Genomic DNA, 26,085 nt, shown 5'->3' with positions numbered 1-26,085 from the left:
AAACTGGGTGACCTTTAGTTTACCCTTAACCATCTCCCTCTGACCAACCATCTGTTTCACACTAAATTACATCACTGCACTTGACTAGTAGATGGAATTAGCAGTCAATGCAGGGCAGATTTGCAAGAGCCATAGAAATTGGGAAGTATTTTCATGAACAAAAGGTAATAGCAGGCCCAGGCACTGCAGGATGGTGAGCATTCCTGCTCAGTTGTTTCTCAGGTATCAGCTGCACAAACAACACATCCATCCACAACATCAAGACTGATGTTTCCATCCATAACTGTAGACTTTCAAAACATAATACGTTGTTAGGATCCCAATGGATGGCAATGTGGGCAAGTTAGATCGCAGAGTGAAACCTAGTTTGAAAGACCATAGTTTAATTATTTACTGCAGCAGTAAGTCATCCAACATATTCAATGCACCTTTAACAAAGGATTCGGGATTTAATCATGAGGATTATTGGACTGGGAGTTTCATGCTAGAAGTTATTGAGGATTTAATTGATGCAGCTATTGTTTTCAGGATCTAATAGTTGAGGGGGTAATGGATTGGGGTGTAATTGTTTCGAGGGGGGTATATTTTGGCTAACCTTACCTGGTGCGTCCGTAGGACACAGTTGGACCTCACATGTCTCTTTTGCCTCTGGCTTTGTGGATGGATCGCAGCCTTGTCCAACTTCATCTCCCTGGTAACATTTCACTTCACGAACCCGGACACCACTGCCACAGGTTTTACTGCACTGTGCCGGATAAAGACAGCAGTTGGTCATTGGGACAGCACCAAACACACATTGCTGAATGCAAGTATGTGGCCAAGTGTCAAAGATCCGCAATGAGGAGAAACTGTTTGGGTTGTCAAAGAGGATTTGAGTGCCCGGGAACAGACCGTATTGTCAGTGGCTCAACAAGCACTCCAACTTCATTCCATCCTGGTCCATCAAGTACTTCTGTTCTTGTGCTTGTCCAATGCGGAAAACAGCTCTCCCCTGACAACCCAATTAGATCTTCCTACATCACGTACAGAATAGGTCAGATGTAAAGTTATCGTCTTCTCCATCAACCTAACTGGTAGTTACAGGTCAGATAAATAATACAATGAACATGGGATTAAACCATGTCTTGGCCACACCAGTCTATATTCTCTCAGACAAGTACAGACTAAGCTGTGTTCATCATTCAAGTTCCTTCGTTATGGCCCACTCATTTCTGGTGGACAGACTCAAGTTGTCAGGTGCTCTAAAGCAATACCACAACTTGCATATTGAGATGCCAGTCTGCAGTATCTCAGATAATGACTGTTTGCACATCTATTGTCCCGTCCCAGTATCTTTAAATAATGTTCTTCAACTTCTTAACTACTGTAATACTATTTTATTGCCATCTGCCCAAAGCAGATTCTCAAATACAGCTCTCCAGTGCAGTGTCTAAGACCCCTCTCTTCAAATGCTCATTCTAGACCAGGGTCTTCTCTCTTACCAATGTCATGTGATCAGTTACAGCATCACGATCTAAATGAATCCCACTATACAACATGACTAGCTTGACAAGATTGATGTGGATTGTATCTCTCATGTCACTTTCCTGCCTCTTTCCCTGTAACCATTGATTCTTATTGAGGCACAGACGGACTGATTCACAATTGTAAAGTCACCGACTTATTGGTTAAGAGCTGCAGATTACAGCGACTGATGGTGGAGGGTGGGTGGTAAACTGGCTTTCTTCAGGGTTTGGTGTTTTTGCTGCAGAGCAGAAACACAGCTATTTCCTTCCTGTAAGTCCAACAGCTTCTCACCTAAACATTCACACCCAAAAGTTCTTCAGCTATCTGGGAGCCAATCACACTGTTGTTGGTGGGCAGAAGGGCTTTGATAACAGGTCATCATTCCCCTGACCAATCAGCCACTTGCTTCCAGCTGAATTTCTATTCATGCACAAACCCTAGCTCAGGCTCATCTGCAATGGGATTGGGCAAACTCCTGGAATAAGCAGCAGTGTAAACAGCACTTACAATGAGTGTCAGATAACTTGCTTTTGAAAAAGTGCAATAAACCTTGGTTTCGAAAACAATCCTTTCTCCACTTCAGTCCACAATGAAAAATGCAAAAACAAAAGTACATCTTTATATGCTATAGTTCATCATGTTTCAGGAAGGATGTAAATACTTTAGAAGCAGAACAGAGCAGGTTTAGCAGATTAAATTCTAGAATTAGGTGCTTTATCATATGTGAAATGGTTAGACAATCTAGGTTTGTATTCGTTAGAGTCTTAAAAAAAAGGTGACTTGATTGAAACGTAGGGGACCCAGAGAGGCTTTAACAGGTTGGAGTGGAGAGAACACTTCCTGTAATGGGAGAATCTAGAACTAGGAACTACTGTTTAAGTATCAATGCTTTCCCATTAAGGAGAGAAGGGAGGCCATTTTCTTTACTTTCAGAGGGTGTTGAGTTATGATTAGATTACTTACAGTGTGGAAGCAGGCCCCTCGGCCCAACAATTCCACACCGATCCTCCGAAGAGCAATCCACCTAGACCCATTCCCCTACATTTACTCCTTCACCTAACACTACGGGCAATTTAGCACGGCCAATTCACCTAATCTGCACATTTTTGGATTGTGGGAGGAAACCGGAGCACCCGGAGGAAACCCACGCAGACACGGGGAGAATGTGCAAACTCCACACAAACAACTGCCTGAGGTGGGAATTGAACCCGGGTCTCTGGCGCTGTGAGGCAGCAGTGCTAACCACTGTGCCACCGTGCCGCCCCCATTGGACTCTTCCTGAAAAGGTGGTGGAATAGGTCTATGAGTACTTTAAGGCAGAAGTAAATAGCCTTTTATTAAGTAAGGGGTTGAAAGATTATCAAGGGTAAGTAGGAATGGGGGAGTAGAGGTTACAGTCAGATCAACCATGACTTTATTGGATGACAGAGCAGGCTTGAGGGGCTGAATGGCCTACTCTTGTGCATTACGTTATATGATTCTGAAAACAGTTTGGGCTAACCCCCTTTCCTCTCACAACCAATGAGACTGTTGCAGGATTGGCAGGAGGTTGAGACAGTGGCAATAACCGCTCTGGGTTAATCTCTCTAAAAAGTAGTAGGCGATCAGTGGGACTGCTCAGGAAGTTCTTGTTAACACAGCAAAGGTAGGCAGCGAAACTGGGATCCTGCTTCCTGGAGCACTCTGGTGGGCCACCCAAAACAGAACAGAACAGAACAGCTGGAAGGAGAGAGACTTAACATCAATCCTCCTCAGAGTTTCTGTGGCAATGTCTACCTTGGCAATGAAATCTGTACGTGGTTGTTAACGTGTAATAAACTGTCTTATCGACTAGCAGAGGCTCTCCTAGTGAAACCAGGTGGCGGCCTTCCTCAACTGCACTTGACCGAGCAGGTGCTGCAGTTTCCGACATTGAAAGAGAACTGTGGCAACAAACGTCATCATGACAGTGAGCTGACCTGCCAATACAACTGCACCCAGTTCCAATGGAGCATGGAAAATAAACTTGCATGGAAAAAGACCAGAAGACCATAAGACATGGAAGCAGATATTAGGCCACTCAGCCCACCATTCAATCATGGTTGATAGATAGTGGGCGGCACGGTGGCACAGTGGTTAGCACTGCTGCCTCACAGCGCCTGAAGACCCGGGTTCAATTCCCGACTCAGGCGACTGACTGTGTGGAGTTTGCATGTTCTCCCCGTGTCTGCGTGGGTTTCCTCCGGGTGCTCCGGTTTCCTCCCACAGTCCAAAGATGTGCGGGTCAGGTGAATTGGCCATGCTAAATTGCCCGTAGTGTTAGGTAAGGGGTAATGTAAGGGTATGGGTGGGTTTCGCTTCGGCGGGTCGGTGTGGACTTGTTGGGCCGAAGGGCCTGTTTCCACACTGTAAGTCTAATCTAATCTAAGTCTAAAAAAAATTTCTCAACCCCATTCTCCCACTTTCTCCCCGTAACACTTGATACTTAAGAACCTACCTATCTGTCATAAATAGACTCAATGACCTGCCCTCCACAGCCTTCTGTGCCCACATTAACACACAGGGCAAGCTTACAGTCCCCTTTAGCCAATCAGTAAGACACAAGTGCTGACCCGGTGAGTTTGCTTACCTGGGACCAAGACGTTTTAAACCACTTTGAGCAGGGCCTCTCGAAGCAGGCCGCCTCCTCGTCAGGCTTCTTGGAGTGACCACACCGGCTCTCCTCATACTCCTTATAAGCTCCATTTTCCAGGCCAGCACACAGAATCCTCCGGGTCTTCCGGCCCCGGCCACATGTGGCATTGCACTAAATTTAGTCAGACCACGGCAACCAGTTATTACACAGTCGAGTAGTCAGTCCATGCCCACACCCTACACCAGGGGGAGCTTAAGAGCTATCAACCAGACGGTAGACTGACTTATTCACCCTCTGGTCCCCCACAACCCTCCTGCTAAAACTCTCCTCCCCACAAAATTCTCAACTCCCTGTCTAGTTACTGGTGCCCACATTAACACAACGGTGCTGGCCAAAGCTCCCAAGTGCATCAGAATGTCAGGAAGTTGGCAAATATTGCAGCGAGATATGAATGTAACACAAGGTCAGACTTGAGATAACCCGAGTGACTTTTCCCTGGGAAGTCTATTATCATACAAAACGAGGCGGGACTGCTTTGCGAAACCTTCGGGTCGCTACGCAAATCTGTTTCCGATCACCAGTCGCTCCTCTCTCTCTCCCTGGGGCTCCAGGCCTGCCTTTCTGTCAGAGGATGGGAATCCTGAGAAAGCTCAACAAGGATCCCAGTCCAGTTCTAACCTTTGGAAGCTGAAGGAACTCACTTTCTCCTCTGGCAGCCCTTCACCCCCCTCCCATCCCCTCACTCATGCACAGCGTCTAACCTCTCCTAATCTCTTGCTCCCTTCCCAACTCTCTCATCAGCTCCCAGTCATGTAGTGCGAGAGAGGGCCACAACTGAGATGGCACTGGAAGTAGTGCTGGTGACGGGATCTCTCCACCATTGCAGACCCCAATGCCCTTCTCCCCCTTGAAGCATTTAACTGGCTAGTGAGGGACCTTCCTGGGATTTTAGACCCAGCAGGTCAGGGATCCAGAAGGCCGACAGTTGCCAGTTCACCAGAAACTGGCAGCTCTCCATCACTCAATGTGTCCTCATCTGGTGCCTGCTATTGTTAACACTCCAAGCACTTTGGCTGGTATCCCCTGACACCGGTGAATGGGAGTGGGATGAGGGTTGTGGAGAGAGGCTATTACAATGGGGAGCAGAGAAGGATCAACACAAAGGGCAGCAAGGTGGCTCTCAATTTCTTTCCCCACGTTTTGATGCCAGGCCCCACAAAGGGGCACTGAGCTTGGGTCCTCACACAGACTGAGCCCAGCCACCATGGTCCCTGCTGCAGGAGGCTGGATTATACTCAATCCCGGGAATGGTAGCAAGACTACGACTGATGGTCTATGAGTTCGAGAGAGGGAGAGGGAGAGCGAGCGGGGGACAGGGTCCGGGAGTCTGACAGCGAGAGGGGGACAGGATCTAGCAGTCCCACAGCAAGTGGGGGACGGGATCCGGGAGTCCCACAGCGAGCGGGGGACAGGGTACGGGAGTCTGGGAGCGAGCTGGGGACAGGATCCGGGAGTCTGAGAGTGAGAGGGGAACAGGATCCAGGAGTCCCACAGCAAGCAGGGACAGGGTCCGGAAGTCCCACAGCGTGCGGGGACAGGATCCGGGAATCTGAGAGTGAGAGGGGGACAGGATCCAGGAGTCCCACAGCGAGCAGGGACAGGATCTGGGAATCTGAGAGTGAGAGGGGGACAGGATCCAGGAGTCCCACAGCAAGCGGGGACAGGGTCCGGGTGTCTGGGAGCGAGCGGGGACAGGGTCCGGGATCTGGGAGCGAGCAGGGGACAGGGTCTGGGAGTGTGGGAGCAAGAGGGGAATAGGTTCCGGGGGTCTGGGAGTGAGCGGGGACAGGATCCGGGTGTCTGGGAGCGAGCAGGGAACAGTGTCCAGGGGTCTGGGAGTGAGTGAGGACAGGGTCCGGGAGTGTGGGAGCGAGCTGGGGACAGGATCCGGGAGTCTGGGAGTGAGCTGGGGACAGGATCCGGGAGTCTGGGAGCGAGCAGAGGTCAGGGTCCGGGATTCCCACATGGAGCGAGGGACAGGGTCCGCAAGTCCCACAATGAGTGGGAGACAGGGTCCGGGAGTCGGGGAGCGAGCGGGGGACAGGGTCCGGGAGTCCCACAACGAGCAGGGACAGGATTCGGGAATCCCACAACGAGCGGGAGACAGGATCCGGGAGTCTGGGAGCAAGCAGGGGACAGAATCCGGGAATCCCACAGCGAGCGGGGAACAGGATCCGGGAGTCTGGGGCCGAGCAGGGGACAGGATCCGGGAGTCTGGGAGCAAGCAGGGGACAGGATCCGGGAGTCCCACAGCGAGCGGGGGACAGGATCCGGGAGTCTGGGGGCGAGCAGGGGACAGGATCCGGGAATCCCACAGCGAGCGGGGGACAGGGTCCGGGTGTCTGGGAGCGAACTGGGGACAGGGTCCGGGAGTCCTAGAGTGAGGGAGAGAGTCTGAAAAAGTGGAGCAAGTGAGGGAAATTGACATAGCGGGGGTTGAATTTTCTTCCTCTTAGCATAAAATACTCGGTGTGAAGCATTTATTTAATGATGAGAAATCTTGAAGTGCTCTCCCTGCTGTTCATCTCTCTTTCGCCAGGAGCCTTGAGGTTGGGTGGAGATAGGCAGTTTGCTCCAATTGAGTACTCTCTCCCCAATATTCCCACAGCATGTGTACTAGTCCCTCGTGTACCTGCTCCCACTCCTGTGACACCCAGTGAGGGGGACAGTCTCTATCTCCACAGGGGTGCACCGCCAGGGGCTTTGTTGCCAGGTCACACTGCAAATCCGGTAGGACCTTGCCTTCGTTGTTCCTGCAAACCACGTAACGTGTCATGCGGCCCTCTCCACAGGCTCCTGAGCACTGCAATGAGAAAAGGAAAGATGGGGCTTAGAAACCAAGCCAAGCAAATATTTCACCGTCAATAGCAACAATGCACTAGGGCTTGTTGAACACCATTCCCAAACTCAAAACCCCATCTCTTGGAGAAGGAGCAAGAGAAACATGGGATCCTCTAGTGTTAGTCTCTCAACTTGGAAATAGTTCACATCGTCCAAACTCGAGAGCGACCACTGATCAGCAATTAACTCTGGTCTGGGACAGTGACATAAACATAACCAAGAATGAATATTGAATAAACTTCATTCATGTACAATTAATGGGCGCTGAACTAAAGAAAGGGAGGATTTAGGAGAGATGACCAGAAGGTTATGAGTTTGAAGGAGAAAATGGAGGTGAAGAGCCTGCTAATGGAAGTAAAACATGGCCGCCAATGGTAGCGGGTATAGAGCTGAGGAAAGGGACAACAGGCTGGAGCCAGAGAGACAGGAAGGAACTCTGCAGCTGGAGGAAGTTGCAAAGATAAAAGGGGGAAAGGCAATTAAAGTACTTAGAGATGAGAACTCAATGCATTGATGGTACGAGAATTCAATGTAGATCAGGAAGGGGTTGTTCTGGGAAAGGATATGGACCACAGGGCTTTTTGAGGACCTGATGTCAATGACGAGTGGAGTACGGGAGATTAGCTGGGAGAGAACTGGAGTCTCTGTGTCTGAAGGTGACAACAGCACAAAGTAGGAGGGAGGATTTCAGCAGCTCTGAGGTCGAAGTAAGAGGCAGGTGGTGTTCGACATAAAGTGAGTAGTGTTTTTGCGATAGGTAACAAGATGATAACAGGGAGGGGACAGAGTTGGCAATGAAGAACGCAAACAGTTGATTTGGTTCTCATGCATATAAGCAAAAAAGATGTGAATCCTCCAAGCCTGCATACATAATTTCCATTATTTGCAGTAATTTCTCTTTCCTCTTGCAAAGACATTGACTAGTGAGGGGTAGGCAGCCACACTATCCATTGTGAAACTAGCGTATTGGAGGACACAAGACAGTGGGCCCCACAGCGGGATGGGAGGTGGTGGGGGACGGTGGGGGTTGAAGCAGATTGTTTATAACAGGCTAATTCCCAAAGATACAATGACCAGTGTGACAATGAGACGGATTACGTCCTGCAGATAGGAATTCAGTGATATTGACTATGGAGCTCTTATCTCAACAATTATGAAACACTTAGAAAGATCAATCAAGAGGAAGACATGACAAACGCAGAGTATCAGAGAAAAATCACGGTTAGGATCTAACAGAAATCAACATCAGCAGTTGTCCCCTTTCCAAAAAAGGATCCAAAATATAATGTTGGATCAGTGTAGATAAAACATAAGGACAAGCTTCACTGGTCAGATTTTTATTTCTACCTACACCCCATCAAATCTAATGCCACTAATTACTATGACGCCAAATAATTGCAGTCAAGATTCAGAAATAATTATCCACAACGCATAGATAACTACCACTAGGTCCCATGATCCAACTGGCCTCAGGGACCTCTGTCAAATCCTAGTCAAAAATAACACTATCACCATATTTACATCAACGTGGGATGACAGTGTCCCCAAGTGTTAATGTCATCACAGAATGAGTGTGTACTTGTATTAATGTCAGTGTGAGGTGTATCTCTGTGTGTGTTAGTATCAGTGCAGAGAGAGGGTGTCTGTGTATTAATGTCAATGTGAGGTCGGTGTGTCCATGTGTTAATGTTAGTGTGGGGTCAGTGTATCCTTGTGTTAATGTCAGTACGATGTCCGTGTGTGTGAGATGCATGTGTGCGTGTGTGTGTGTCTTAATGTCAGCACGGGATCAGTGTGTTTATGTTTAAGGTCAATATGTGTGTGCCTGTGTGTGTGTTAATGTCTACATGGGGGTAATGTCTTTTTCAGTAAAATATGTCCATTCATTATTGCCAGTGTGGAGTTGCAGTGTCTGTATGATCCTGTCAATAAAGGGTGAGGATAGCTATATTAACTAGTTTGTAAGTATGTTCCATATTGTGGACTGTTGATTCAGACAGGTGGTGATCTGCCAAGGTTCATTCGGATACATTAGATCAGAAGCATGTAGGCAGCCCTTACTGGTCCCCAGTCTGATGCAGTCCAACGACGGTCACAAGGTGGTCCCATGCACTCCTTCTTGTTGGTTGGTTTGGTGTACTCATCACACAAGCGAGGATCAACAGAGCATCGAACTTCACGTCTCATGCTCCCCCTGGTGCCACACCGCGCAGAACACTGAAAGGAGAAAGGCCATTACTCCGGTGGGCCATTATCCAAGATCATTTCCAATCACCAATAACTATCATAGCAAAACAGTTTCAGGACTGAGTCCTAAATAAAGATAAATAAACTTCAACTCAGTATTCCATTTGGAACACACAAACAGAAGCAATAAATCCTAAATCCTCAATTTACCTGTCTGATGGACTCAGGTTAACAAAAAAAAACTGATCAGGTTCCTGTACTTATAAAAGAACCTACATATACTCGTGTAAAAGTTGAATTTTTTAGATTTTTTTAAGGTTAAATTTATGGAGTTGACTATTACATTGATACTATTTTTAAGAGGCTGAAATCCTGCATAACAAGTTCCAGGAATTTCACAAGTGCTGCTGGGGAACTGAGCTCAGTTGAGCTGCACGCAAAAGGAGGTTGTCACCTGACTCTGACCTGATGTGTCCTTAACCCTTTGTGCCAGATTCTTCCATTTCTCTCTGCTTTCTCTGGTCTACAATTGTTTTGGTTTTTCAAACTGACATTTTAAGCTTTTATCAGACATTTGACTCTCATACAGTCTCATTGATCATTGTAGCCATGAGAAATCGTCAACAGCTACAGGGCAATTATTGTGAAGCTAATGCATATAGGACCATCTTACTTAGGAAATAATGGTGTGATAAACTTTGTATCACACTAATTATACTAATTATCATACTCGTTTGATAATGAACTTAATAATCTGTAACCTAATGTTGGTGTGAACTGTACATCAAAACACATAACAGCATGAAAAAGAATCAATTTCCTCATCATAACATTTATATACAGGATAATCGCTTGGCTCACAAATGTTGATCTATGAAGAACTAGGGTTGACTTTTACATGAGCTATATGGAAAATTCCAGATTTTTTTGGCCAAAAATAGCGTGTCAACTTTCACGTTAGATTGACTTTGAGTATGTATGGCATGTTTTGTAAATAAATAAACACCAACCAGAGGCAAAATGAGACTGTTGATTACAGCTTTTTATTCTACGAGTTGGAACTCAATTCTCTTTTAAAACACTTGCATACCAATACAGATAGACAGAAGCGAACACAAAAAAAACAAACTAGTGGAGGTAACAAAGCTGGGGAAACAGTTCAATGGCACCAGTCCCCAGGATTTGATGAGATGTTCCTTTCTCCTCTCAGGACGTTCTGTTCTCTGAGCCCCTTCTCAGGAGGCACAGAGCAATGGGTGTACTGTGTACTACTATTGTAAAGTCATTCATTTACTGGTTGAAGACAACAGCTTAAAGCAACGGTGGGAGAAAGCAACCATCTTTCTTTCGGCTTTAGTTACTTTGCTGCAGAGATAGAGACACGGCACATGCTCCTTCAGCAGCCCAGAGGTTTCTCCCCTACAAATCAGGATAAATCACATTGTTAACCTCCCCAGGAGCCAATCAGAGAGCTGTCGTCATGGTGATGACCCGTGGCATCAACAACTGCTCATGTTTGCACAAACCAATCAGCTATCAGTCACTGGACGATCCTCACTCTGAGAAAACCTCCTGATGCTGAGTCATATCACCTTTCCTCCTCTACTGCTTGAAAAAAAACACCAGCCATGTAAACACAACTCCCAATGTGTTCTCATAACTTATTTTTATAAGTGCAGTCACTCTTTCCACAGTCCTTGGTTTTAAAACAGTCCTTTTCCCATTCTAGCACACAATAAAAAGATGTTGTCTTTACACATTCCAGTTGTTCTTTATCCCAGTCCACAAGTTGTCAGTGGACTACGATTCAAACACCTAAATCCCTTTCCTCACCTTTCAGAAAATACAGATCAGCAGTACGATATAATCCTAATCAAAAACATTTCCACCCACTGTCTTGCTTCTCGTGCTTCTGCTTTTAGTCTTTCATGCAGTGCTACTGTTTGCCGTCTCACACAGGGCTGTTTGAGCATTGACATGTTGAAGGATCTCTTGGTGAACAATATCAGGAACCAGGGGATGGACTGTGGGTGACAATCTTGATTCACAGAGAGAAGGATTCACTGTGCACTTCTCTCTGCTGTCCTGGTGGTTCATGTGGCAGCATTAGAGAACCTTCACAAATGGGTATAGGTCGCTAAAACTGGATGAAGTAGTCTCTCACAAAAGGTTCAGCATAAAAACACATCACCTTCAACCCCCTGTTCCCCGACCCAACCACAGAAACTATTTACACTCCACCCCACCAAATGCCCATTCCCCTGACCTGACCACACAGCCCTGACTACTCACCTATTTAAACCACTCCTGACACAACTATCAACCCCTTCCAAATACATAGCCCAAAATATCCATACCCTCCCCGTGCCCCACCCCAAACACAAATATCCAAGCCACACCCGAGCCAGTTGTTATCTATTTCTCCAATCCCGACCACCCATGCCTTGACTACCCATTCCTGCCATCCCCACAAGCTGACTATCCACCCACACTACCCTGGACTACCCATCATTTCACCCCAATGAACCAACCTGTGCGTCAACCTGACGGCCCATTCCTCCTCAACCCAACTGAGCGTCCTTAACCCAACTACCCATCATCTCCCTTGTCTACCTGAAGTAAGCCCATGATCACTTTGTAAATCCCAATTAATAGTCCCCTCAATCGACTCTTCTCAGAGAAGAACAAAAACAGATCCTCTAAAGTCAATTTGTGACCAAACTTCCTCGTTCCCGGAACCTTCCGGTAAATCTTTGCTGGACACTTTCTAAATTGTCGCAAGCAAAACTGGACACAATTACTCCAGTTATTCACTTTAGAACATTGCAGCATAAGTTCTGCCTTTGTACTCAATATCTTTGTTTAAGGAGCTCAAAATTCTTTAGTCTACTCTTTCATGTATGCCCTGCCATTTTCAAACATGAATGCATTTGAGCCTCCAGATCCCTCTGTTCTGACAAACTATTTAGATCTGAGCCATTCTGTCTATATTGTTAAATAGTGGATGGGTCATTAGTGTTAATTTTGTCATTGGTTCCTTTGTTCAAGAATTAATATTTAATATTCCCATAGAGCTACAATTTCTTTCCTTTTACAAAGCAGCGGAGAGTCGCAGATATTTTAAGTGTAACATGTTCTCAGTAACTTTCAACACAGTGTGAATACTCAGCTTAACAGGACAAAGCTGCGCTTAAACAAAGTTGCGTTACCTCCGACCATTCTGACACCTCCCACTGCGGCCCACACCCCTTGTTTTTGCAGAGTTTGCGCTCCACTGGTCTGGTCAACTCGGCTGCTTCGCACAATTCATCGTAAACAGAGCTGTCGAAACCCGGAGCGATCATTTTCCAGCACCGCACCGTCCTGAATTGATAGCCTTCCCCGCAGGTCCGGGAACATTCACTCCATCTGCTGGTCTCCCATCTGCAAAGGCATTCAAGGAAAAAGAATCATCCAGGGTGACTACAAGACTAGGAAAGGAGAGCGTGCTGGAAGTATGGCACAGATCAGCTGTAATACTAATGGAATGGCAGAACACTAGAAGGGCTGAATGGTGTCCTCCTGCTCCTAAAGTTCAACTGCATCGAATGACGAGTTGACCATTGAAATTCACTTCTCAAATTCCTCAATGCTTGTTGCGTTTGTATAATTCATTCATGGGAGGTGGGAGTAACTAGCTAGGCCAGAGTCTGTTGCGTATCCCTGGAAACAGTTAAGAGTTAACCATATTGCTGTGGGTCTGGAGTCACATGTAGGCCAGACCAGGAAAGCCAGTAGATGGAGGCTTTCTTGAAAAACAATGTACTGGCACTGGAAGGGGTACAGAGGAGGTTCACTAGGTTGAGACAGTTGAGTATACTGGGGCTATACTCATTGGAATTTAGGAGAATGAGGGGGGGAATCTTGTAGAAACATAAAATTGTGAAGGAATGGGTAAGATAGAAGCAGGAAGGTCGTTTCCACCAGTGTATGAAACTAGAACTCGGGGAATAGCCTCAAAATAAGGCAGAGCAGATGAAATTAAATTAGCTTTTTATTGTGGTTCTGTTCGCCGAGCTGGGAGTTTTTGTTGCAGACGTTTCGTCCCCTTTCTAGGTGACATCGTCAGTGCTTGGGAGCCTCCTGTGAAGCGCTTCTGTCATATTTCCTTCGGCATTTCCTTTGGCAAAACCAACGTAGTGTACAAAATCCTATGCAAGGACTGCACAAAACACTACATAGGACAAACAGGAAGACAGCTAACAACCCACATCCAAGAACACCAACTAGCCACGAAACGACACAACCAGCTATCCCTAGTAGCCACACATGCAGATGACAAACAACATGAATTCGACTGAGACAACACTACTATTATAGCGCAAGCCAAACAGACAACAGCCAGGGAATTCCTCGAGGCATGGCACTCATCCACTGATTCTATCAACAAACACATCGACCTGGACCCAATATACCGGCCACTGCAGCGGACAGCAACTGACAACTGGAAGCGGCAGAGACAAACCACTATAAATGCCGAAGGAAACATGACAGAAGCGCTTCACAGGAGGCTCCCAAGCACTGAGGATGTCACCTAGACAGGGGACGAAACATTTGCAACAAAAACTCCCGGCTCGGCGAACAGAACCACAACAACGAACATCCGAGCTACAAATCTTCTCCCAAACTTTGAATTAACTTTTTATTCCAGAATTTTATTGAATTCACACTTCAGTGAATAAATTCAAACATTAGCCCAGGGTTCTGGACAACTGGTTCAGTGACATTACTATGGTGGCACTAGTCCATTAGATCTTCCTCATGGAATTCAACATTATCTGGGGAAATACCAATAGGTTTGATCTCATCGTTCCTAAATTATCCACATTAGTAGGAAGCATGAAAACAAGTGTTTTAAAGGTGAGGTCCTATTAAATGTTGGTATTCAGAGGGTTTTGGGTGTTCTTACACATGGATCACTGAAAGATAGTATCTCAGTCAGCAAGCAATTAGAAAGATAAATATTATGTTTACGTTGATTTAAAGAGGTATGGAGCAAAACAAGGAGGAAATCAAATCCTGTTGCATTGCTTTGGTCTTCTTACCTAAGCAAGATGTCCTGGTCTAAGAGAGTTTGGAAAACATTTACTGGACTAAATCCTGAGATGTAAGGGATGTCCGTGAGAAGAGACTGTAAAGAATGAGTCCAAATTTTGTGCATTCTAACTAAAAGTCATTACTATGAAATGTTAGCATTGTGTGTGTCTCTCTCTCTCTCCACAGATCCAGTAATAGTCCCCACTGGGTTTCTTCAATATTTTCTGTTTTTATTTAACATTTCCAGTAACCACAGTATTTTGCTTTACTCTGGACTTGAGAAGGATGGGAGCTGATATCACTGAAACTTGGAAAATACTTCAAGGACTCAACACAGTAGATGCCGAGCAACTATGTCCTAACCTCGGGAGCGTATACATCTAAAACTACAGTCTCAGGATGAAGAGGTTGGATGTTTAGAATGGAGATGGCGAGGATCACTTTTGCTCTTAAGTTTGCAAATATTTGGAAACATTATCTAATACTATCTCAATCCTAAAGGATGGATGCTTCGGACTGATATCCATGGATTTTTAGCACCCAAGGACAACTGGACTGTACATCAGGAAGGTGGAGTTAATATTGATATTCATCCATGATCTTACTGAATAGCAAAACAGGCTTGATGGGTAATGTGACTTACCCCTGATCTTATTTCTAATATCTTTAAGTGAGTAGGTGCAGCTTTCAAACCAACAGCCCTGGCAGAGGAGGGGCAGAGGCTCCGCCTTTAAACACAACATCTACACCACCTTTGAAAAGCCACTGAGCTCACTTACCTGGGAGGGCATTCCCTTCCTGTGCAAAATTCATGTGTCGGCTCAGGCCTGGTAACTGCATCACAGTGAGACTCATCCACCTCCACTCCATCGTACCTGACACACATAGCATAAGAAGTGGTAATGCCTGTAGGAAGGGAGAGGATTACAGTTCACTAGACATTGTTTCAGCAGCCTTGTCCCAGTTATACTAAGAACCTTGTTTCTGATGTCAGTGCCCAGTAGCAACACACTTGCCTCCAGGCCAAACGGGTGTCAAGCTCCATTCTGGAGATCTGAGCAACAAACTCAGGCTGGTGCTCCAACGCAGCACCAAGGGAGTGCCACACTGTCAGCACTGCGCACCTATTTTTCTGCAGCAGCTCGAGTTCCAGTTTTGGAATCGAAGCAGCACTCCCAATCCCTGCCATCCATTCAAGAGGCTGAATGCGAAGGTGGAGTGCACTCACCTGATCACCCTGCAGTTTAGCAGTACGTGGGGAGAGAGGGATTGGATGAACACCAACAGGCAAAAAGGAACAGGCACGCTGTGCATGAGTCTCCTGAGTACATCCCACTCGCCGACCAGCATTCGGATCGGATTCCAGATGGTTCGCCTAGGGACTGTAGCCAGAGAGAAGTCGGCAGAATCTCTACTGGCTCAGCTGTATGGGGTCAAGGTTCAGGGTGTGGGTTTAAGGAAGACTGGAAGGGCAACAGTGACAGGAGATTGAGACTTTGGGAGGTAGATCAGTGTTTCTGCAGCTACTTACATGAATCCAGGATGTTATGTTGCCTCCCTGATCTCACAGTGGTGAAAGGGTGTCACTGAACAACTGTAGAGCAGCCTGAGGAGTGGGAATTTGGGAGGGGGAAGTGAATGCAGGATGGTGCGACGGTGGTGAACAACTAATGGTCCATATTGGAACCTAAGACATGGGAAAATAAAGGCCTGGTGGTCCTGCAGTCAGATTTTAAGGAGCTTCTTAACAAGTTAGTAAGCAGGACCTGAACAGGATTAATCTCGAGATTACTATCAGTGCCACATACAATGGAATAAGAGGATAAAGCAGATGAAAAGATGGTGTAGGAGGGAGGAACTTAGATCTTGAGGGCACTGGCACCAATGCTTGGGGAGGCAGAGCCTGTACAAGTTAGACAGATTGCACTTACCAGAACCATGACCAAACTCCTCATGTGGCATTTTGCTGGTGCTATTGGGAAGGGTTTGAATTACTGGTGATAATATCACTGAAGTACAGCAATGAAAACAGACCACTGTGAGAGATAGATAGCACAAGAATACGGCAGAGTAGTTGGGGTCAGATTAAGGGGGAAGGTAGAAAAGTCTAGATCAGGGTTACTGTAGATGTATGTGAATGCACCAAGTATATATTAAAAAGAATGGACCGGATTTTCCAAGGAATGGGAATCTCTCAGATCGCCTCTCTGCACCTTCATTTTTAAGGAAGGAGACAGTTCCGCATTTCCAAGAGAAGATGCCAATCAGGAATCATTCAGAAATGCAGGAATGTTGTCCGCTGTCAAATGTTAAACATAAAACGCAAGTGTGAGGTTAAGGTACCAGCAGGGGAGAGGGGTAGGGTGCCAGCTAAGTAGGATCCCCCTTAGGGAGGGGGTAAAGCATTGGGGGTCGGTGCTAGGATACGAGGTGGCAAAGAGGCCAACTAAATGATGCACTATTTAGGGAGGTCAGGGTGGGTGGAAGAAATTGTGTCCAGTGGTGGCAGGGGAAGGGCATGTTGGCAGGTCACCGGGGTGGCGGGGTAGGGGAGTTGTGCCCAGAGACTGGGTGTGGGGGGGGGTGGGGGGGGCTGGAGGGAGGGGAGAGAGAACTGCATGCACATTGGATCTCAAGTAGGGAAAGGAAGGGAATGGGGGAAGGGGGTCAAGTCCAAAGCCAGGCAACATGGTGGAAGCAGGCAAATCCTGCGTCAATAGACAATAGACAATAGGTGCAGGAGTAGGCCATTCTGCCCTTCGAGCTAGCATCACCATTCATTATGATCATGGCTGATCATCCTTAATCAGTATCCTGTTCCTGCCTTATCCCCATAACCCTTGATTCCACTATCCTTAAGAGCTCTATCCAACTCTTTCTTGAAAGCATCCAGAGACTGAGCCTCCACTGCCTTCTGGGGCAGAGTATTCCACACACCCACCACTCTCTGGGTGATGAAGTTTCTCCATAACTCTGTTCTAAATGGCCTACCCCTTATTTTTAAACTGTGTCCTCTGGTTCGGGATTCACCCATCAGCGGAAACATGCTTCCTGCCTCCAGAGTGTCCAATCCTTCAATATGGCGTCATGGTGTTCAGAAACAATGAGAAAGAGCGAAAGGGGGGATTGGTGGCAGAACTGCTGGAGGAGGAGGATATCTGAGAATAGTCAGGGATACGATCAATTTGGCTTGTGCTCCGTAACCAAAAGGAAGCGATTATATTGCTCAGTGAAATCCATGGGTCACCAGCTAGCAGGAAGGATTTACTCAGACATGTTTGCAAGGAAACTACAGAGACACAAAAATTAACAGGGGAGATACAACATGGGACTTTAGTTTTCTGAATATAGACTGGGATAGTTGCAGTGTAAGTGTTATAGAGTGTACATGGGAGAATTCTCTACTGCTGGAAAGCAGGCATGGCTCAATCTGCTTAGGAAGGAGGTGGATCAAGTGTCAGTCGGAGATCATTTAGATGGTGATGATCATTGTTCAAAAAGGTTGCGGTTGACCACAGAACACAAGAAGAAACAATCCAGAGTAAAATGACTAACTGGAAGAAAGCCAATTTCAATGAGGTAAGCGCAGATGGGGGCTGAATAAAATGAATGCAATGGTCAGGTGGAAAGACAGTCGTTGAGCAGTAGGCTACCTTCAAAGAAGAGGCATTTGAGGCACACTTATGGTATATTCCCGCAAAAAGGGAAAGGTAGGGGTAACAAAGCCACTGCTCTGTGATGGCAAAAGAGACAGAAATAGAGAATAAAAAGTTTGCTTATCAAAGATCCAGTAAGGAATAGATTTGAGAGCAGTGCTGAATATAGAACGGTCAGAGGGGAAATGTAAAGGCAAGTAAGAGACGCAAAGGGGGAAAATGAGAAGAAACTGGCAGCCAACATAAAATAGAATCCCAAAGTGGTCTGCAGGAATACAGACAGTAAACAGATGGTAAGGGGGGGGAACTGGGACTGATCAGGGACAAAAGCAGGCATTTCTGATTGGAAGCGGAGGACATAGCTGAGGTACTATATTGATGCTTTGTTTGTGTCTTGATCTAGGAGCAAGATACTACCCAGGCTATGGTGAATGAAGAAGCTACTCAGAGGATGTCACTTAGACATTAGAGGGATTTAAAATTGATTGGGGAAGGTATTAAACAAGATGCCTGTACTTCGAGAGGTTGGGACTGGATGGGATGCATCCTAGGATACCAAGGAAAATGAGAGTGGAATGTGTAGAGGCACATCATATTTCTACAATATTCCTTAGACTCAGAGGAGGTACTAGAGGATTGGAAAATTGCAAATATTACACTGTTGCTCAAAAACTATCAATATAAAGATAAGCCCAAGCTCCCTCGGGAACCATGCCGGGTAGGACAATTTGTGAACCTCGAGGATACAAGCCTGCCATGGAGTCAGGCACTATTTGACAATGTTTAAAAACCTGCCAACTTCAGCTACAAAGATGTGATGATTAAAACATGTCTTCAATGCAGGGGTTGATCATAAACCTCTGTCCTTGAAACAGAAGTAACAACTAATAAGCAGCAAATGTCTGTTTGAGTTCATGCGCTTGCAGACAAAAGTGCTCTTATTCAATCAACATGGTCAGTAATTTGTTTTAAAACGGGACTGCACTCTGCGATTTGAATATTACACTGATTCAGATGCCAGACAGTGTTTCATGATTTGACAAAAAAAAGCTGAACAGATGCCAATCCTCTCTGATTGAAACTCCCTGCAGCCTTTGCGAGAAAGAAAGGAGCAACCGGGTGGGCATCTGGTCAAGCAACTTCAAAGAGTCGCTTATATTGAGCTGCGCAGAGTCGGCTTATTCATTGATGTAATGTAATCCCATTATGAATGACTGGCTGAGCTCCAAACCCCAAATCAGCCCAACCAAAGTTATTTACACAACTGTGAGAGGACTGCATGCTTTGTTAGAGGAAATCTTTACAAGCAGATAATAGAATTAAATATTATGATGAGGTTCTTGAATGGCTGTTTGCTTATTTTAACAGCAAAACGTGCACTTGAGACAAGAAAGCTTTTCTCAATACCAATGTGTTTGACTGACAGTTTTATTAGCACCTAATCAGGAATATTTTTCCAAGAGAATTTTAAATGTCTTTATTCAAAATTATTTCAGAGACTTGCAGTGTTAATATATGGCTCAAGAGTTCTGTGCACAATGTATACTGGGTGAGTGGGCATGGAGAATGCATAGGAGGTTATGTAAGAGGCATGAGGGGCTGGTGAGGATGAGCAAGGAGGCAGCGGGGGGTAAAGAGGTTGAGGGTGAGTCAGAGTAGGGTCTAGAGGGCATAATATCAAGGCAGAGAACTGGCCGGGTCTCTCAATGAATGCAGGCAGGCCTAGTATATCACACCTGCATTGTAAGAGAGAAGCCAACGCTTAAAATCAAAATTCCAAGCGAATGGGATGACTTTCCAAAGTATGGAATGCACCGCTGGGAAATGTCCCAACTTGTGCTTCCTAGTGGAAAACCCAATCCCCAATCTTCCAACAATAAATGGGAACGGAATCAAAGCAGGAAGGGGAACCAGCTGACCTGGGTCTCATTGGCCATCATGTGTTCTGTTAGCCAAGGCAAGCCACAATCTTTATCGGACCAGGCCTGGCTTCCACGTATTCTGGGCTCTTTGTACTAGAAGGGTCCACATTTCAGTCTACAGAACTGACACATCCTGGCTACCACCAGCCAGTCTGCCATTTGAGCACCTACTGCAAACAACCAACATCTACTCTCTTCTGGTTTAGGCTAAATATGAGCCCGAAATAAAAAAGGCTGTTTGGAAACATGGCCGATCACAGGATAAATCAAGTACTGCACAAACAGCAGCACTAAAACTGACAGTTCAGTCAGACTGGTTTATGTCCCATGATCCCTGTCCTACCTTACTTCATCTCACTTTATCAGCATAATCTTCGGTTCATGTTGCCCTTATCCAACTTACCCTTAAAAGGCATGTTAATAGAACATAGAATGTTATATCACTGTACAGGTCCTTTGGCACTTGATGCTGTGCTGACCTGTGTAACCAATCTAAAGCCGATCTATCCTGCACTATTCCATTTTCACCCAATAACCATTTAAATGCCCTTAAAGTGGGTAAGTCTACTACTGTTGCAGGCAGTACATTCCACGCCCCTACTACTCTGAGTAAAGAAACTATCTCTAACATCTGTCCTATATCTATCACCCCTCAATTTAAAGTCACATCCCCTCGTGCTAGCCATCACAATCCGAGGAAAAAAGCTCTCACTGTCCACCCTATCTAATCCTGATTATTTTGCATTTCTCAATTAAGTCACCTCTTAATCTTCTTCTCTGTAATGAAACCAGCCTCAAGTCCCTCATCCTTTTCACATAAGACATCATCCTAGTAAATCTCCTCTGAACCCTTTCCAAAGCGTCCACATCCTTCCTATAATGTGGTGACCAGAACTCTACGCAATACTCCAAGTGCAGTCACACCAAAGTTTTGTACAGCTGCAGCATGACCTCGTGGCTTCAAAACCCAATCCCTCTACCAATAAAAGCTAACACACTGTATGCCTTCTTAACAATCCTATCAACCTGGGTGGCAACTTTCAGGATCTATGCACATGGACACAGAGATCTCTCTGCTCATCTACACTACCAAGAATCTTACCATTAGCCCAGTACTCTTTATTCCTGTTGCTCCTTCCAAAGTGACTCACCTCATACTTTTCTGCATTGAAACACATGTGCCACCTCTCAGCCCAGCTCTGCGGCTTATTTATGTCCCTCTGTAACCTGCAACATCCTTTAGCACTATCCACAACTCCACCAACCTTAGTGTCATCCGCAAAGTTACTAACCCATCCTTCTACGCCCACGTCTAGGTCATTTATAAAAATGAAAAACAGTAGTGGTCCCAAAACAGATCTTTATGGTACACCAGTAGTAACTGAACTCCAGGATGAACATTTCCCACCACCCTCTGTCATCTTTCAACTAGCCAACTTCTGATCCAAACCGCTAGATCACCCTCAATTCCATGCCTCCATATTTTGTGCAATAGCCTACCATGGAGAACCTTATCAAACACCTATTGAAATCCATATACACCACATCAACTGCTTTACCGTCATCCACTCATTTGGTCACCATCTCAAAGAACTCAATAAAGGTTTGTGAGGCACCATCTACCCTTCACAAAACCGCATTGAACCATAATATTCTATGTGGTAACAGCTTTCATATTCTCACCAACACACCACAATTCCATTCTCGCTGTTCCCCCCCTTCCTGCCTTTCCCATCGCTTATTCAAATTTCAGAAGGACGCTGCAGCTAACAATTCAGTGCAGTACTGGAGGACCACACCATTGCTGGAGGTGCTGCCTTTCAGGTAGAAGTTTTATCAGGTCTCTGAGAGGGATGTGAAAAATCCCATACCACTGTTCAAAGATCAGGTGAGGTCATTTTGGTATTACGGCAATCCAACCCTCCAATTAACATCACTGAGCCAGATTACTGTCAATAAATGTCAAATTCTTGGAGTTTAGTGCTCTGGCATTAAATGTACAAGTCCTTGAGCCGAGGACAAATGTGCAGCTTCTAAATGACACACTTAGTGTCTCTCAACCCTGGAGGCTCCCTGCCTCCATTCCTGTTTAGATTATGATTAGATTCCCTACAGTGTGGAAACAGGTCCTTCGGCCCAAACAGTCAACACCGACCCTCCAAAGAGTAACCCACCCAGACCCATTTCCCTCTGACTAATGCACCTAACACTATGGGCAATTTAGCATGGCCAATTCACCTGACCTCCCAAACATCGATTTTCCTGCTCCTCAGATGCTGCCTTGACATGCTGTGCTTTTCCAGCACCACTCTAATCTAGACACTTAAGTGTCCCCCTGCACCCTCCACACTGCATGACGTGCACAGTGTACTGTATTAGTGACAGTGATCGATCATTACGAAAGGAGCAAAGGCAGCACTTTTAACATCCTTTTGCAACAATAACATGGCACGGATGCCAGTGGGCATGACTCAGGGGAAGATGTACCTGGTGCAGCGAGTGGAACATTGTGAAACAAGTAGAACGTGCAGTATTCTGAGATTTTGACAACTGGACGAACAGAAATTCCAGAAGAAAAAAAATTGCTGGTCTCTCCCCACAGAAAATGAAGAAAGCTGTCACTTTGATAGAGCACAAATTGTGACATTTCAAACAAAAGTGTTAACTAAGTCTTAACCAACCCCTTCACCGTATTTCAATCACCACCCTTCACCCACTCCCCAGCCCTCCCAACAAACTGGGTATAAGATTAATGGCCCTGTACTTGGAGAAGTGAAGGGCTGTAGGGTTCCCAAAGGCACCTGTGGTACATGTGGAACTGCAGGGTGCGTACGCCGATACCTTCCATCTGTACATGTCAGCCAGGCTGATGTCATGATCAATATCACCATCTTCAAATTCATTGCTGCAATAGAAAGGAAACACAAGGTGAGGTCTAAAGAAAGCAATGCAGGAAAAAGTCCTAGGCATCCTGGGGAGAGAGTATAATTAGGGAATACGTGGCATCATCAATCCTGCTCTACAATTCAATTATTCGTTCATCCCCAAACACATTCACTCCATGCCATTTAATTTCAGCACAGTCTCATGCTCCAAACATCATGACAGCTCCAGACACCGTTTAACCCAGATACTGCTCCATCCAAAACTGTACAGCCCACATATCGCACTCCCCCCCCCCCCCCCCATACACTGCTCCAATGGAAACACATGCAACCTCGGACACCACCCAGACCCAGGTAGCAGCTCACCAGAAACTGCTGACTCATGATCGCTTCAGAGACACGAGCCCCTGCCCAAAAATACCCAGCCGTACACACCACCCCTCTCCTGACACTGCCCCACCCGAAAGTACCCTGCCCCAGAATCCACCCTGCTCAAAACTAGCACAATCCCACACTGAACACTACTGCATGCCAGATACTGCCCAGACCCTAACTATCACTGGGCATCAGACACCACCCTCCACATCAGATACGGAGTTTATTTTTTGTGATCCAGAGGACCTCTTTACTGCAAATGCACCTTCATTGCTAAGGCCATACCCACTATTATTAAGCATCTGGAAAAGAAGGTTTTTATTTGCATGCTAAATGAAGCAGTTCTGGCCAGTGCTGATCGTTAGGTAAGACTTCTCTTACAGGACCATGAATTCTTAAATATCAAGGAGATGAAATTCTCCTTGGGACTCAGGATAAAACAGAAGTTAGTGACCAGCTGCCTGTTTTAAAGGAGAATTTTGCGTGACCAACTGTTCAGTTGTATACGCTGTACGTACACATCAGGAGATCAAATTACTCTTTCCTGATTCATCCACACCACACCTCAGGAGTTATTTCTCCCATAGGTGCTGATTCTTTTCAGGGGTTTAATTCAATGTACGTTGACGATGCTCTGGAATTGCAAGCTCAGCTCAGTGATCAATCCTCGATGTCAGTCCAGCAGACTATCAGACCAGGGCAGGGAGAGGTCTCATGGGGTCAGTCCAATCCTTGTCCCCATTACAATATTCAACAAGGGTCTCTGCATCTATCAATGGAGCCAGTTGCGGGGAGGGACCACATCTGGGAGTAAGACCACAATGTGTGCCCACATTCGGAAAAAGATGGCAAGGAGGAGTGATCATGAGTCCTTTGACCCATTGTGCCTATGCCAACTCTTTCTTAGAATGAGCTAATTCGCCCCTCATCACAGCTTTTTCCCATAGAGCCCTGCAAATTTTTGCTCTTCAAGAACAGTTCCAATTCTCTTCCTTCTACCACTCTTTCAACAAACAACTGTATCCTTTTGGCATCCTTAACAATGAAAAACATTTTAAGATGCCTCTCAACAGCAGCAACAAGCAATGAATTACAGAAGAAAATATTAGGGTGGGTGATGAAAAGCTCAGTAGAAGACACAGGTTTTCTTACTGCTCAGAAAGGAGATGTTCTGGCGAAACACTTCATCTTTTACTCATCAGGGCACAGTTGCAAGAATACCAAATCTCCAATTCTTGTGATTCTGTCCTGATGAGTGCAAAGTGAAAGCTTCGATATCATGTGTCTGCTTTTCAGTAATACTGAGGTTCTGTATACACAAAGCGACAACACCAGTTTTAAAGAGCCCCTTGAAGGAAAAGGGGAAGAGCAACATAGGAGATTTACTGAGTGAATTTCAGAGTTTAGGGCTGAAGGCCTAGCTGCCAATATGGAGGCCAACAGAACTAGAGGAACAACAGGTCAAATTTGGGGAATGCAGGTCTACTAGATGGTTGTGGATTAGAAGAAATTACAGGAAGGGTTAATGGCACAACATAAGAACACTGACATAAGAATTCTAAAATCTGTGGCACCCTAGTTCACTACATAACAAAAAATTCAGATAAATTATGGGCGGCACGGTGGCACAGTGGTTAGCACTGCTGTCTCACAGCGCCTGAGACCCGGGTTCAATTCCTGACTCAGGTGACTGACTGTGTGGAGTTTGCACGTTCTCCCCGTGTCTGCGTGGGTTTCCTCCGGGTGCTCCGGTTTCCTCCCACTGTCCAAAGGTGTGCGGGTCAGGAATTGGCCATGCTAAACTGCCCGTAGTGTTAGGTAAGGGGTAAATGTATGGGTGGGTGGGTTGCGCTTCGGCGGGTCGGTGTGGACTTGTTGGGCCGAAGGGCCTGTTTCCACACTGTAAGTAATCTAATCAACTGTCCTTTTGGAAACTGCCTTTATTCTGTGCCCTCTGGTTATCATCTCCATTGCCAATGGAAACATGTTCTCCCTAGCTACCCTACCAAAGTTCTGAGCATCTCCATTAAAGCTCCCATTAATCTTCTCCGTTCTAAGGAGAACAATCCCAGCTGCCTAGTCTTAACACATAACAATATAGACACCATCCCATAAGCCCCCTCTGAACACTTTCCAATGCCTTCTTTCAGAAGTGGATTGTAGCATTGAAAAGAAAACTGAATCACATGAGCAAGAGGCAGTGACAAATTTGTCACTGTGATCACCAGATCTATTCACAACACCATTATCAGCCACTCCTGCAGACTAACATAATTGATTCTGAGACCTTATGTCCTGAATCCAAATAAAGGAAACTACCATGGTATCATTTGAGCTGGATGTGATATATTGGGGAATATTACTTTAAAGGCATGACAGTGGGTACGCAATAGTAAATATTTCAAGAGCGCACAGAGGAAATGACATAATTGTTCGATTGTCCAAAAAAAACAAAATGGGAAAAGTGACCTGAGCATGGCTAACAAGGGCAATTAGATATTTGATCCAAGGATAGGATACGAAGCAAGTTTACATTTCAGCAAAACAGGGCAAAGGGATTGATTAAGGGGGTTGAAACAGGATGCGAGAGTAAGCTTGTGGAAAACACACAAACTGATCATAAAGGCTTCTCCAGGTGAAAAGAAAAGGATTAGTGAAGACAAATGTTGGTCCCTTACAGTCAGAAACACGGCATGCAATAATGGGGTACAAAGAGATGAAAAACCAATTAAACACATGTTTTGGTTCTGTCTGAATTTGTGCCCACCTTTGCGATGTTCCAAAAATGTTTGGGGCTGCAGGATCTGGTGAAAAAGAGCAACTGAAGGCAATCAGTATTCATAGGGAAATGATATGGGGATTTTGATGGGATTAGAAGCCAATAAATCTCCAGTGCCTGGTAATCTACATTCCAGAATACTTAAGGAACTGGCCTGGGAAATAATGGATGCATTGGTGGCTAT

The 26,085-nt window shown here is 45.7% G+C and overlaps 1 protein-coding gene across 1 annotated transcript in view; it reads right to left on the bottom strand.

Annotated features, from left to right (window-relative positions):
• Positions 1–26,085, bottom strand: part of si:ch211-267e7.3 (ADAMTS-like protein 2) — a 117,546-nt gene that overhangs the window by 5,736 nt on the left and 85,725 nt on the right. Inside the window, exons 11-17 of the mRNA XM_060829665.1 lie at positions 22,664–22,767; positions 15,064–15,190; positions 12,418–12,631; positions 9,083–9,238; positions 6,813–6,983; positions 4,115–4,291; positions 601–745 (exon numbers count right to left, since the gene is read on the bottom strand). Of these exons, the coding sequence (XP_060685648.1) occupies positions 601–745; positions 4,115–4,291; positions 6,813–6,983; positions 9,083–9,238; positions 12,418–12,631; positions 15,064–15,190; positions 22,664–22,767 (1,094 nt within the window). The remainder of the gene's footprint in view (positions 1–600; positions 746–4,114; positions 4,292–6,812; positions 6,984–9,082; positions 9,239–12,417; positions 12,632–15,063; positions 15,191–22,663; positions 22,768–26,085) is intronic.

The sequence above is a fragment of the Hemiscyllium ocellatum genome, chromosome 9 (assembly GCF_020745735.1).
Source record: "Hemiscyllium ocellatum isolate sHemOce1 chromosome 9, sHemOce1.pat.X.cur, whole genome shotgun sequence".
Lineage (NCBI taxonomy): Eukaryota > Metazoa > Chordata > Chondrichthyes > Orectolobiformes > Hemiscylliidae > Hemiscyllium > Hemiscyllium ocellatum.
Note: the sequence above shows the minus strand (reverse complement) of the source record. Positions and strands in the feature narration are given on the sequence as shown.